General features: G+C 42.6%; 1 protein-coding gene across 4 annotated transcripts in view; it reads left to right on the forward strand.

Annotated features, from left to right (window-relative positions):
- Positions 1-14,803, forward strand: part of mapk8ip2 (mitogen-activated protein kinase 8 interacting protein 2) — a 53,478-nt gene that overhangs the window by 12,329 nt on the left and 26,346 nt on the right. For all 4 annotated transcript variants that reach the window (XM_080207543.1, XM_080207542.1, XM_080207541.1 and 1 more), the window contains one exon: positions 123-228. In XM_080207543.1, coding sequence (XP_080063669.1) covers positions 123-228 — 106 coding nt within the window. The remainder of the gene's footprint in view (positions 1-122; positions 229-14,803) is intronic.

Raw genomic sequence — 14,803 nt, forward strand, 5'->3', positions numbered from 1 at the left:
TATTCCGTTTGAAATAGTTTCCATAGTTGTGAGGTCTATAATCAGGATTGGCTGTGATGCAACTAGTGATGATTAACTACGGATAATGATCGTCTGACCATTTTGTTGCTTTTTCCTCATAGACCTGCCCATGACATCAGCCTGGAGGAGTTTGATGATGAGGATTTATCTGAAATTACTGATGATTGTGGAATTGGGCTGAATTATGACTCTGATCCTTACGAGAAGGTAAGAGGAAAGTCTTTCATTGGCAACATCCTGAAATGTATTTAATCACGTGAATGATGTTCTAATTCCAAACACCAAGTGACCGTAGTGATTCAGAGGAGATTTTCCACATGGGCACAGGAACGTACAAACCAGAAGTAGGAGTAGTCCAATCAGCCACTCGAGCCTGCTCTTCCATTTTAATAAGATAATGGTTGATCTGATAACCCCAAATCTGCATTCCAGCTATCCCCTTGCAAACTATCCACCTCTGCTTAAAGTATTCAAAGACGTTCCTTCCGCTACTTTTTCAGGCAGAGTTCCAAAGACTCATGACCCTCAGAAGGTTTCGCCTTCTGTTTTAAGCTAATTAATGTTGCACTGATACTAAAGCTGGATCATAACTGGAATGGAAGCTATTTGGAAAGACTAAGATTGTTAAATATTGTACAGGACAAAATAGTCAATAAGTTTAATCATGCATTGCTTTAAGTTCTAACTGGCCTACAAAGCTACTGTGGGAAAGAAGGGTGCACTCATTTCTGTCCACCTAATTGGAACTGGAGATTGTACTTAATGCAGCCGTCCACAACAGCAGTTAAAGTGAAGAATGATTTATATAATTCTTGCAGAGCTATTTGTAGACCTCTTATTGCCCTACCCCCACACTTTTCTCAATGCATGCTGAACTTGCCCAGCAAAATATAGCATTATTCAGCTAGCAAGATGCCCATACTGCACTTAATGTCATATTTAAATAAAGTTGATAAACCCTCCCCAGTTCCCCCTGCCAAACTTAAGACCTCTCAGGCACCAATCCCCCAATCTCCCCCCAATCTCTCCCTTCAGCCAACAACCCCCAACCTCCCACCAATCCTCAATCCTCCCTAATATTGCCCCTTGATGTCTCCAATCCCACCCTTCACTACCACCAATCCCTAATCTCACCTTTCGCAACCACCAATTCCTCACCCCTCACAGTCACTATTCCCCACACTACGGGCACAGACTTGTTCTTGCTGGTGGTAGCTTATATGCAGGAGTGCTGGATTGTGGTGTACTGGAACCCTGCTGCTTTCCACCTCCACCCAAATTTAATTCTAGGCAGGAAGCCCATGATCAAACTTGCTGCTCTAAAGTCAATTGAGGTCCTTTAATTGACTTGTTGAGAGCCTCGTCCCACCATTGCTGGGATTAGCTTAGCTGCTGATGGGCCTATTACTACACGGCATGCAGCTGTGATTTTTGTGGGCAGATTTTTGCCGTCCCTGGGATGGGAGTGTTAGGAAGGTACTCCTCAATCAAAGGCACTCAATGTTTAATGAAGGGTCAGGGACACCCCTGCCCCCTTCCTGTAACCCTCACCTTGTGAAACCACTCCCCAGCCGATACTTATTTTTTGCAACAGCCATGGCCACCTCCCTGGTGCTGATGAGCACAATTTCTGGTTTGGCAGGCCTTCTAGAAAAGAGGCAGCATAGAGCTCTCACCAGTTCTCCAGCCAATAGGAGAGATCCCTGAAGCCTTAACAGTAACTTCTAATATTTTAGATGTTTTGAGATTTTTCACTATTCAGTTTCTGGGATTGTTAACTACAACACCTGCTCATCCAAAAATGGGTGTGCTTGAGTTTCTAACTCAATGGTTCCTGTGCTATTCCAGATTACAAGAAGGTCTGCTGTATTTGAATGAATATGCTTATTAATTAGAATATAATATTAGTGAGTTTGCATTCCTTTGGTTGAATTTTTCAGTCCCATTATGACTACATTTAGTAACGAGTGCCAGTGCAGATATGTTGGGTAAGGTACATTGCTCCCTTCTTTTGGGCAGTACCTTGGCATTGTGGATGATTTGCACCCACTTTGGATTGAGCAACAATTCCAGAGCCCATCAATGTGCAATCTACATATTCTGCCATAGGCAAGGCAGATGATGCATAAAGGGCTGGCAGGTGAGTTCTGGATGTTTGTATGCACTCTTTGATGCTTTTGTGTGTTCCTGACAGTGCTTTGATGGGGCCATGATTTGCCAAATGAATCTTTTCTAGGTGGCACTGTAGCACAGTGGTTAGCACTGCTGCTTCACAGCGCCAGAGACCCAGGTTCAATTCCCAGCTTGGGTTACTGTCTGTGTTCTCCCCGTGTCTGTGTGGGTTTCTTCCGGGTGCTCCGGTTTCTCCCACATTCTCAAAGATGTGCTGGTTAGGTGCACTGACCCGAACAGGTACTGAACTGTGGTGACAAGGGGAATTTCACAGAACTTCATTACAGTACTAATGTAAGCCTTCCTTGTAACTAATAAATAAACTTTTTATTTTGGTGAGTTACAGGTTAGAGACTTTCATGAGTCAGCGAGTATGTTTGCCTCATTAAGGGATACTTTAAGGCATTTCTGAAATGTTTTTGTTATCCTCTTGGGAGTAATTGCTTTGGGAGTCTGGTGTCAGGCATAGGAATGACATGTCATGGTTTTGAGTAATTTAACACCCCAGTGTTGGGCATGTTGGCTTGGGGAAGGACACTTATGGGTCAGCCTTTCTAGATTTGGAGGATATTACAAGGCATCTTTTGGTGCTATCTCCAGTGCTTTGTGATGCACCCTGTTGGTTGTCTAAGTCTAAGCATACAGAATCATGCAGATCAGTGTTGCTGAGTAAACCATGACTTTAGTCATGGGCTTGCTGACTCCCCAAATACTTTGTTCCATAGTTTTACTGAAGGCTCAGCTGGCACATTGGAGGCAATGATGAATTTCATCATCTCTGTTGCCTTTGACAAGGTGAGGCTCCCAAGATGTGGAAAATGGTTCATGTTTTCCAGGATATCTCTTTTGAATGTATATGTATAATGAGTGCCAGTGTCAGTACATTAGGGTATAATAAATATCATTTGGTCAGACATTGAATGAAAATATTGGATATTTTAAGAAGCACTTTACTAGTGGTAGTGACTCTCTGAATGGCAGGTGGCCAACAAACCATTCTTAAAACTTTCACACACGTCAGTAGAGATATGTGGGGGAAGGGTGGTGGGGGCCTGGAGTGCACTGCCATGTGGTGATTGAAGAAGTTATGTTAGCCACATTTAAGACTTACTTTGACAGGCGCATGAATAAACAGGGAATAGAGGGATAGAAGTGGTTGGTTAGATAGGCCCTCTAAGCCTGTGTCAATCACATTTACCTAAGAGCCTGTTACTGTGCTATACTGTCCTTTGCTCTTGTTCTTTGTTCTAAAGTGGCCATTATTATACTGTTTATGGAGATATTACTACTGGAAACAGTTTTAAAGGAAGGATATTGGCGTTCTAACCAAAAAAATAGCTGAATAAAAATGAAATATTGTACGGTCATTTCAACAACCCTAGCTCACTCTGTAATCAGGGAGCTGCGCTTGAGTTGCTTTTTAAAGAATGTTTGTAATTCAGTGGGTTTTGATGAGCTTGTCAGAGCAGCTTGTGGACAGTATGTGGCAATGGAATTGAAATGAAGCAATTACTGAACCATTCTGCACCACTGCCCTTTTCTCTCAGCTCACTCTTTGCTTCCGGACAGCTCGACTGCAAAATCATTGGTAGGTTTAGATAAAATGACTGGAAGCTATAAGAGGAGGAAATGTAACCAGTTTGTGTAATCCTCTGCTTCCAGCAAGAGTGTCCAGCTGCATGGCCTGGGGTAACATGGGAGTCTTATTCTGATTATTTCTCCCTCTGCTACTGCAGCTTCTCCAAAATTTACCCAACACAGCAATTCTGTTTAATTATAAACCATGCAACCTAGGCTGATTGGTAAAAGGAGCTCTCGAGGGAGTCCAATTTAGTTACTCGCATAGTATTCTTAAATTTTTTTGGAGATTTTGTACATTTCTGAATGAGGATTGTTATTGCAATCAGGAACGCTTCCATTTCAGGCATCCACTGCCAACGTTGTGATTGGATTATTTAAAGAGTGCAGCTCCCTCTATGCTGAACAATCCAGCATTCTGAGCATTATATATACACGTTGGAAAATCTCCCTGCTATTTGTTGAATTGTGCCATAGGATCTTTCACATCTTCCTGAGAGGACAGACGTAATGGACTGAATTTTACCACAGAGGCAGTTTCGGTGGGAAGGATATCATGCCTGTAGCATGAATAACTGCTGCCTTCACACATCTTTCAGAGGCAGTTTCTGAGGGATGACAATCACACGCCGAGGAGCAGTGGACAGGCAATTAAGCTGATTAAGCAGACACTTCAGAGGGCTTTTGAAACAGTATAGCAATTAACGCACACCGGCCCCATACTCTGTCACTGCTCACCCGAATGGAGTGGGAAGCCATGGACTAAAGCAGCAGAAATGAAATCCTTTGTATAAGAAGGAATCAGCGAAGACGAGCTCCTAGATTGCCACTGACTTGAAGCAGAGTTCTTGGTTTGGGAATGCTGACAGAGTGGGTATTCTGGAGTAGGATTGATTCTTGGTCACTGTAAAAATGCAAGGGAAATCTGGCAGCTGAGTTTCTTGTCATTGAGCTGTCTTTGGAAATACAGGACACTGACCTAAAGGTGGGCTGGAGAAGTGGCGAGAAGCAATGGCAACAGCAACAAAATCTGTCTCCTGGCATACGGAATCAGAGGTGTTGGTTGAGAAGATACAACATCAGGTATACTGACAAAGGATCAGCTTTCTTAACATGTCTGAGAGAAATGCTGCTGATGGGTGTGTCTATTGAAGCAAATAATGGCTGATCTGTGCGCATTCCTGGAGGAGGATCTTGGGCTGCAAGGAATGGATGGATGTCCACTAACAGTGGCTGTCACTTTGAATTGTTTCTGGCTCACTTCAGACCTATGTGGGATCTTTCAGGTGGCCACCCAAAGCAGGATCAGTTGGGAGACAGGCTTGCTCTGTAAAAATGAGGGCCTTCATCATATTTACCACAAACGTGGCCAGCTATGTACAGAGGATTACTGGAGTTTGTTCCGAATGCTTCAGCCTTATCTGAAGTCATTCTCCCAGAAAACAATCTTCAGCCAGGAGTTCAAGTGGATGATCCATCTCAGCCTCCTCCAGGGGTCTCTAACTGCATTAAAAGGCAAGAACTTCATTAAAAGACTTGATGGTGGATAGACAACTAATATTTACGGAATTAATATATGCGTTGTATCAGCTATACATTTCTTTCTGGCACAAAAACTCAACAAGAAAAATGGCCAAACTATGGCTAACAAATTAAATTAAGGATAGTATTGGATCCAGAGAGGAGTCTTCTAAAGTTGTTAGGAAAAAGTAGCAAGCCTGATGATTGGGAGCAGTTTAGAATTGAGCAAAGGAGAGACTGATTAAGGGGAAAAATAGAGTATGAGAGTAAACTTGAAGATAACAAACTTACAAGTAACATAAAGGTGGACTGCAAAAGCTTCTTTATAAAGAGAAAGGGCTGATGAAGACAAAAGTTACTCCATTGCAGTCCAAAACAGCAGAATTTATAATAGAGAACAAGGAAATGGCAGAGCAATCAAGCTATTACTTTTGTTCCCTCTTCAGAGGAAGACGCAAATACTTTACCAGAAATGTAAAGGAACGAAGAGTCTAGTGAGGAGAAGAAGAATTGAAGGAAATTAGTATTGCTAAAAAAAAATGCTGAAGAAATTAATGAGATTGAAAGCTGATAAACCCCCAGGGCCTGATAATCTACATGGCAGGGTACTAAAGGAGTTGGCCATGGAAATAGTGGAAGCGTTGGTTATTACCTTCCAATATTCTGGAACAGTCCTGGCAGATTGGAGGTAACTCAGCTATTTAAAAAGGGGAGAGAGAAAAAACAGGATATTACAGACCAGTACCTTGGTGAAACCATACCACTTCAGCTACAGTAATATATCCTTGGTCCAATACTCAAGTCCTCATGCAATGAGGGAGGTGGCAGTGAAGTGCTACTTTCACTGGACTAGTAATCCCCTGGATTTGAATTCCACCATGGCTGATAAGAATTGAATTCAATACAAATATGGAATTAAAAGTCTAATAATCATGCAACCATTGTTGTAAAAAAAAACCCCATCTGGTTCACTAATGTCTTTAGGGAAGGAAGTCTGCCACCCTTACCTGTTCTGGGTGTGACTGCAGAACCTCAGCAATTGACTCCAGGCCCACCCTAGCAAGCCATTCAATTCAAGGGCAATTAGGGATGGGTAATAAATGCAGCCCCAGCTAGCGATGCCCACGTCCCCTAAACAAATAAACATACCATTTGCCTTCCTAACTGCTTTCTGTACTTGCATTCAGTGACTGATGTACCAGGACATCCAAGTCCCTTTGTACAACAACACTTCCTAATCTATCACCATTTAACTAATACTTTGCAATTCTATTTCACCATCTGAAGGGTGTAACTTCACATTTATCTAGGTTATACTGCATCTGCCATATATTTGCTCAGTCAACTTGACTAAATAACCCCAAAGCCTCTTAACATCCTCCTCACCACTAATATTCTCATCAAGTTTTGTATCACCAGCAGACTTGTAAATATTATATTTGGTTCCCTCATCCAAATCATTAATTTATATTGTTTGTAGTGGGGGCCACAGCACTAATCCCTGCGCGTCATTCTTGGCACAAAGGAAGATGGTTGTGATGGTCAGAAATTAATCATCTCAATTGCAGAATGTTCTCAGGGTTGTGTCTGAGGTCTGAAGGAATCCTGCCAGGCAGAAAACTCCAGTAATCCTCAATCCATGACTGACTACATTTGTGGTGGATCTAATGAAGTCAATGCCTTCTCATTTTTGTATCTAGAAGGACAAGCACAGCAGATATATGGGTACACCTTCTGGAGTTCCCCTCCAAGTCAGTCACTAGCCTGACTTGGAAATGTTTTCATGATGTGGAGATGCTGGCTTTGGACTGGGGTAAACACAGTTAAAAAGTCACACAACACCAGGTTAAAGTCAAATACCTGACAAAGGGGCAAACCCTGAAAGCTAGTGGCTTTTACTACCAAATAAGCCTATTGGACTTTAACCTGGTGTTGTGAGACTTACTTGGAAATGTACCTTCATTGTTGCTGGGTCAATATCCTTGAACTCCCTCCCTACGCCACATGGACTGCAACACTAAGAAGGCAACTCATCACCACTTTCTCAAGTGCAATTGGAGATGGACAATAATTGTTGGCCTAGCCAATGATACCCACAATCTGCAAATCAAGTAAAAGATTTGGGGCGTATTTGACCATAGCCATATGGCCATCAGGGCTACATCAGCTTAGCTTGATGTTTTCATTGACAGAAAGAGGTTCTGTTCATTCAACGTGATAATGTATGACTATGAATCAGGCGGCACAGTGGTTAGCACTGTTGCTCACAGTGCCAGGGACTCGGATTCCATTCTGGCCTCACTGCCTGTGTGGAGTTTCCACGTTTTCCCCATGCCTATGTGGGTTTTTTCCGGGTACTCCGGTTTCCTCCCACAGTCCAAAGATGTGTGGGTTAAGTCGATTGGCCATGCTAAATTGACTCTAGTGTTAGGGGGATTAGCAGGGTAAACGAGCGGGGTTACAGGAATAGGGCTTGGGTGGGATTGTGGTTGGTGCAGACTCGATGAGCCAAATGGTCTCTTCCTGCATTGTAGGAATCTGACTTCTTTCAGGTGTGCACTAGATTTCATGGAAGCCGTCCTGATTCGTTCATCCTCAGTCATTTGTAGCTTTCATAGCTTTTCATGGCATCCATAGAACATGTTGGGTGATGAGCAAAACCCAATAAAGGAATGGCTGATAACATCAGTGTACAATCCACATGGAGTATTACAACCAGGTTAGCAGGGATGAACCGATATCTTTGTCCTCCTCCTGAGTTGGTTATAACAGAATTTGAATTTAAAAGGGAGGTGCTGTTGCCAATTTAGTATATTTAACTGCTCAGTGCAAAGTCAGCCATGTTCCTTAAGTTAACATGTAAAGAGTGAATTTCAGCAATAAAATTAATTCAGGTAAAGATGTAGAAATTATTAACAACAGATTTAAAATGTACAAATATGTCCAAATGGCCACTATTACAGACACACCAGTCACACAATTTCCCCCATGCATACAAAAAGTGAACTCTGTATGGTATTAGATATTAAAAATAAGTAACAAAGTCAGAAAACAGATTATTCATGTTGACATGATTGTTTGCAGCTTAAGGGTTCCCATACACAGTAGCTACTGGTTCTGGGGTTTCTCACTGAAGATAGTGGTGTTGATTCAAATTTTCCTTTAGGGACTCTTGGTTTGCAGCAATAAGGTCTTCTGGTGGGTTTTACAAATTACACAGAGCTCAACTTTGAGTGAGGTCTCAGGAAAGAGAGAGAGAGAGATGGATTAAAGCTGCTGCCCCAGTGGCAGTTCCCTTGGCTATTTAAAAGTCCTGTATCTTTAGGCTCAAGATCTGGATCATGTGACCTCTCTTCATTCCATAGACACACTATCTCCATAAAAGCAGCAACTTCTCAAATGTAACATGGTAGCTACTATTAGGCAGTGTCTTTAGCTTGCAGAAAATGTTGTTTTCAAAAAACAACTCAATGCACGTGAATGTCCAGCTGATGACATAAATATTTTATATAACAGATCTTCATAACAGGAGGTATAGGAGTCATCAAACCACTACCATCTCACCACAAGGGGCACCATTTGAGTAGGTGATTGGTCTCTCAATGATACAATTCTGGTCTCTTGACCAATTGGGATTACCCTTCAGTCAGGTCCTTCAAAGGTGTCATGGATTGTGGTAGTCTGCTTCCATGGTCATCCACAGAGGGCTAGAGCTGGAGGAGTTTCATGTAGAGCATTCCAATTTTTGGAGAAGGAAGAGGGGGTTCATGACCATCAGGCTGTGTGGATGGAGCAACACTGACCAGGATGTCCAGGGAAGCCCTTGATGTCCTGATCCAGTGACACTTCTCCTGAGGCCAGCAGGTTCTTGGAATTAATTATTCCCCTCAAGACGTGTCATAATTTTTCATTCAGTGTCACATAGGCTTCACCTGGTGTGCAGTAATCATCAAACCGAATGTCTCCAGCAGCCACAGAATTGCCCTGACCGCTTTGCTTTCTCATAAAGGCAGCACCTTATGATGCTGTTGCAATAATAATATGACACACAACATCACTGGAGAGAGAAACAGTTAATGTTTTGAGTTGAATATCACTCTTCTCCAGAACTGAAGAGAGATAGGAACATAACATGTTTTCTGCTGTTGAATGGGAGGAGGGGTGGAAGAAGAAAAGGGAAGATCTGGTATAGGGTGGAGGGCAGGCAAAATAAAATAACAGAAGACGTCATGGACAAAAAGGTAAAGAGTGTGGCAATGTTTTGGTGGGGGGACTAGCCAGTGGGTATGGGAATCCTGTGGGGAATATGGGGTGGGTCAGTGTGGGGCCATACATTAATAACAAAAAATAGAAGTGGTTTCAGCTCTTCAAAATTTGTCTGGGCAACCACTGCTGCAAGACAGTTGGAACCATCTGATATTTGTGATTTGCAGTTGCCATGCAAACCTTACCTGGGAACTTCTGCCAGGGGACGGGGGGGCGGTGGTTCTCCAGCACGTCTTTAGGACACCCTTTCAGTTACACTGCACCTTCAGAGCTACAAGGCAATGTAATTCTCAAGTTGAAATGATGCCAGTCACACAAATGCGGACACAGCTTCAGCTTTAATATAACTTGTGAAGAGGGTAACCAAATACTGGCAGCCGACTGACAATGGCCCAGCTCCGCAGCCTAGAGTCCAGCTGACTGAATTGGTCATAAAGATGGCTCAGCAAAGACAACCTGCATTTATATAGCGCCTTTAATGTCGGGAACCCTACCCCACCCTTCAAGTTATTTCAATAAGTGTTTTTGAACAAAGTGTAAGCCACATCCAATGATCAAAAGCTTGGTCAAAGAGATAGGTTTCAAGCAGAAACTTCAAGGTGACTAGAGAGGGGGAGCAGTTTAAGGAGGAAATTCCAGAGACCATGGCCGTGCCAACTAAAGGCAGCCCTGCCTGCGATTAAAATCGGGAATGCTCAAGAGCCCAGTATTGGAGGTTCACCGGGGGTTGGAGGCCAGGAGGAGAATACAGAGGTAGAAAAGCGCAAAGCGATGGGGAGGTTTGAAAACAAGGATGAGATTTTAAAATCAAAATGTTGTTTAAAAGTCAGCCAGTGTAAGTAGGGTTAATGGGACTTGGTGTGAGTGAGGATACGGGCAGCAGAGTTTCTGATGCCCTATGCAGAGTGGAGGACAGGAGACCCGCTAGGAAAGCATTGGAATCATCAAGTCTAGCGGCAACAAAGGTATGAATGAAAATATCAGCAGCAAATGAGCGGAGGTAGGGGTGGAGTCAGGCAATGTCATAGGCGGTGTTAGCTATAACATGGACATGTGGCCAGAAACTCATCTCGGAGTTAAATAGGACAGAGATCGTTTCACCAGGGTGACTGAAAAATAAATTGTCGCAGGAGTTTGAGAGCAGCTGTAATCTACCTGAGAGCAGCTGTAATCTGCAGCACTGACGTCAATCACTGGCTCACTTTCTGATAAAACACCAGCCTCCAGCTGTTTCAGCCCGAGATAAATGGAGCAGCACTGACGCTGTAACCAGCGACTATGGAACAGATGTCGATGCAAAATGGTTTTCACTCCTCGCTTGATGCAAACTATTGCTACTTTTAATAGTGAAAATTTTAGGTGAAGACGATTGGATATACCTCTTACAGTTGAGGTTTGTGGTTAGCCTGTCAGTATATTAACGTGAATCATTCCACATGTCTGATGAGGATTAGAAGCAGTGAAGGAGGAGTCCTGTACAGAGTAAACTAGGAATTCAGAAATGATGCAATTCATCGACACATACAGCCCCATTTAGAGACCACGCTGGCCTGACTTGAGGCTCTTCCAACTCCCTTAGCATTAGCACAAACCGATACAAAAGTAAATGAAATGAATATTCAAAAATAAACACTTGTTAAACTACAGTCCTCAAGGTTGGCAGGGAAGTGTCTCATTTTGTTTAATATTTGCTTGGGGTCATTAAAGTAGTCAACAGCCCTTGCTACAGTGACTGACACTGACTGGCTTCTCTCCCCCTCCCCCATCTTCTTTCAACCCATTACCCAGTGCATAAGCAGATTTTACTGAATTATTCATAGCCTGAAGGATTCATTAGTGAAACACTAGAGGCCCCTCAGGAGCTTGGGCACCAGGCCAAGAAGTTTGAATTTCCTGGGCATTGCTGATTCAGCTCATCGATTCCCTCAATATAATGATAAAAATATTGATTGTGTATGCCAGGCATTTTACTGTTGTTTAAAGGGACGGGGGTTTATTTGAGTTTATCATCCTTGGTCCTGAATCCACCATGATGATTCTCTCCTCAAACGTTATCCCATTAGGATCGTCAATCTCCAAGATTGTTGACAAACTCCAGGACACTGCTGTGTGTGACCCTGGGGAAAGGTCATTGGACCATTAAAAAGATATTTTCTCCGTTGTTTTCTTTGAATATTTCACTTTACCAACTGTAAACATATTGAAAATGGGGATGGGGCTGACAATAAAGCATCGATTAAGTGTGTAATGAGTTCTTTCTGCTTTCCAGTTAGCACTGGAATGCAGTTCGTCTCATGGATGGATGTGTTAGCCGACTGTCAGGGAATGGGGGAGGGGGAGAAAGTCATGTGATGAAGCCTCCAGGAATACATTTAATCATAGTTGGTAACTCTATATCCAACATAAATAGTTATGTAAATTGAAAATTTGTGATTTGACAATGCCAAGATTGACTTTTAAAACTATGTAGAGGACTTCCATAGGCCAGTGGGGCACAGGGGAAATAGGCTAAGGAAGGTGAAGAGGGCCACAGCTTCAGGTTCTGAGTCCAAATGAATCTGATTAAAAGACAGTGCAGTAGGTATTTATTTCAGGACGAAAGCGAGCATGCAGGCAGAGTTAGAAATAGGTGTGCACTGCGTCCATGTTTCAGGAGTAGAATGGACATGACTACTACCAAGTTAGCATTGGAACATTGGGTGCAATCTGCAAAGATGTTAGACCACTGCTAATTGTGTCTGCTTGTTTGAATTGTTTGCATTCTTCGAAACAGAACAAACATCAGGTCCTTTGTCTTTGTTTGAATGACCTGACACTTGATGAAGAGCCCCTGTATAAAATTAGTCAACAATAATCCAGTGAGCTCAAGATTCTTCCATGCCTGCCAATTAAACATAAGTTTATTTATTTTTCAAGATATAGTTTTAAAACCGGTCCAGGGGGAGCAGAGAGTTTCCTCTGACTCAATCAGACTGACCTCCCTCCCTCCCTCCCCCCCCCATTGCTTACTTAAAGAACTCCACCTCTATTCTCCAAGCCTACCTGAGATCTGTTGACAGTGAGGCAAGGGAGCCTGAATTAGATGTCTCTTGCTGTGGAGACATGATAGGTGCCAGCTCAACCCCAAAGATAGGGGTGAGACACCAGGGCCAATTCCTGAGGATTCTCGAGCCTCTCAGTTTGGGAGCGCATTTGTAAGTAAAATCTACTTCAATTTCAGAATGGTATTAAATCACAGCAGTAATTGTTAAAACAGCGATTTTAAAACATTTTATTCTATTTTCAGAGTTACAAAGCCAGCGTGCAGAGTAGACAGGACAAGCCCTTGATCCATCTCCTTGCTTGCTCCAAAAACCAATTCAAATTGAATCCAAATTACAGTTACCATAAGAGAAACAAACAAGATCCAAGCTGATGTGAACTGACATTACACCTGATTTCACGCTTGATTCAATGCTTTATCTTAGTCAAAAAGCTGAGAAAAAGGTTTTATTTTTGCAAAAATATACTTTATTCATATGAAATCTAAAGAGACATGACACATTTCAAATTATTATAGTAGTAAAGTATGATATTTACATTTTTCTCTGAGGTGCTTCAATTCAGTAATTGGAGTACAATTTTTTTGCAAACCCTATACATCGATCATGTTGTACTCTGCAGTACTTGAGTACTTACATACAGTTGGGATTAAACACACAGTCCAAGGGGTTTTACACAGTTACTACTCCCCCAGAAAAGCAGCCAGCATAATCAAAGACCCTATACACCCCGGACATTCTCTCCCACCTTCCTCCATTGGGAAAGACATACAAAAGTCTGCAACCACATATCAATCAACTCAAGAACACCTTCTTCCCTGCTGCCATCAGACTTTTGAATGGGCCTACCATATGTTCAACTGATCTTTCTCTACACCCAATCTATGACTGTAACACTACATTCTACACTTTCTCCTTTCCTTTTCCCCTATGTACTCTATAAATGGTATGTTTTTTTGTAAAGAATGCCAGAAACACAACTTTTCAGTGTACCCAACACATGACAAATCAAATCAGACCCTTAGTGAACATTGGTTGAATGGCCTCACACAGTGGCCTTTCCCCATTGTGCCTTGGCAGCAATTGCCCCAAGCTTGAGTGGAACGTTTCATGAATTTGAGTGTCAGAGAGATAGAAAAAAGATAGATTGCAATGTATAGCCAGGTTGGAGGCTATAGTGAGACCATCATCTACCATGTCCTGCAACTAGTTACAGTCAAGGTTACTGCAGCCTTCAAACTCAGTTTCTCTAGCTTGCTTCATGTTCCATAGGGGATATCTGTAACGTCAGTCAGTCAGTCTGCAGTTTGTGCTTCCTTTAGATAAGTGACAGATGCCTTGCTTTCAGAGCAGACTCTTATCGCTTTGTCTATTGATACCTGAAAGCTACTGGACAGAGCAGGGTCTTCAAGCAACAGTTCTGTTGTCTGGACAGGTCAGATTGTTTCCTGCTGTAAAGCAGTAAGTAGCTTCAGCAACAAGCCAGCATTTGGAGCCACCATTGGACAAGGACCTTCAGTACAATGAAGAGAAAACAAAGAATTGTACAGGAACAGGTCCTTCAGCCCATCAAGCCTGCACCAACACATGATGCCTTTCTAAACTAAAGGCATGTTGCCTCTTCATGATCTGCATCGCTCTATTCCCTGCCTATTTATGTATCTGTCAAGATGCCTCTTAAATATTGCTATTGCATTTGCTTATCCCACCTCCTCTGATAGTGCATTCCAGACACTTACCGTTCACATCTTTAAACCTGCCATCTTTTGCTTTAAACCTATGTCCCCTAGTAATTGACACTGGAGAGAGGATGATGAAACTTCAAAAAGAGTACATCAGCTGCCAGAGCTCATCAGCAGCAATTCATTAAAGAACTGCAGCTGAACAATTCCTATCCCTGTGTTAATAGGCACATGTAACATCTAATAACATTAAAAAAGGAGCAGGTGTAGACCATTTGGCCCTTCTAGACTGCTCCATACCGAATAAGATCACAACTGATCTGATCATGGCCTTAACTCCACTTTACTGCCTGTGGCCCAAAAAGAGCCTCCACCCCCACTGCTTTATCACCTTGACTCCCCTGTCGATCAAAAATCTGTCTAATTTATTCAGTAACCCAGCAGCTCTGTGCCTCAGTCCCTCCACCCTCCAGTAAACAATCACCCCAAAGATGAACACTGAGATTAATGTTACTGATGTGG

This window comes from Carcharhinus amblyrhynchos, chromosome 19, assembly GCF_965287045.1.
Source record: "Carcharhinus amblyrhynchos chromosome 19, sCarAmb.v2.hapA, whole genome shotgun sequence".
In the NCBI taxonomy this organism is placed as follows: domain Eukaryota; kingdom Metazoa; phylum Chordata; class Chondrichthyes; order Carcharhiniformes; family Carcharhinidae; genus Carcharhinus; species Carcharhinus amblyrhynchos.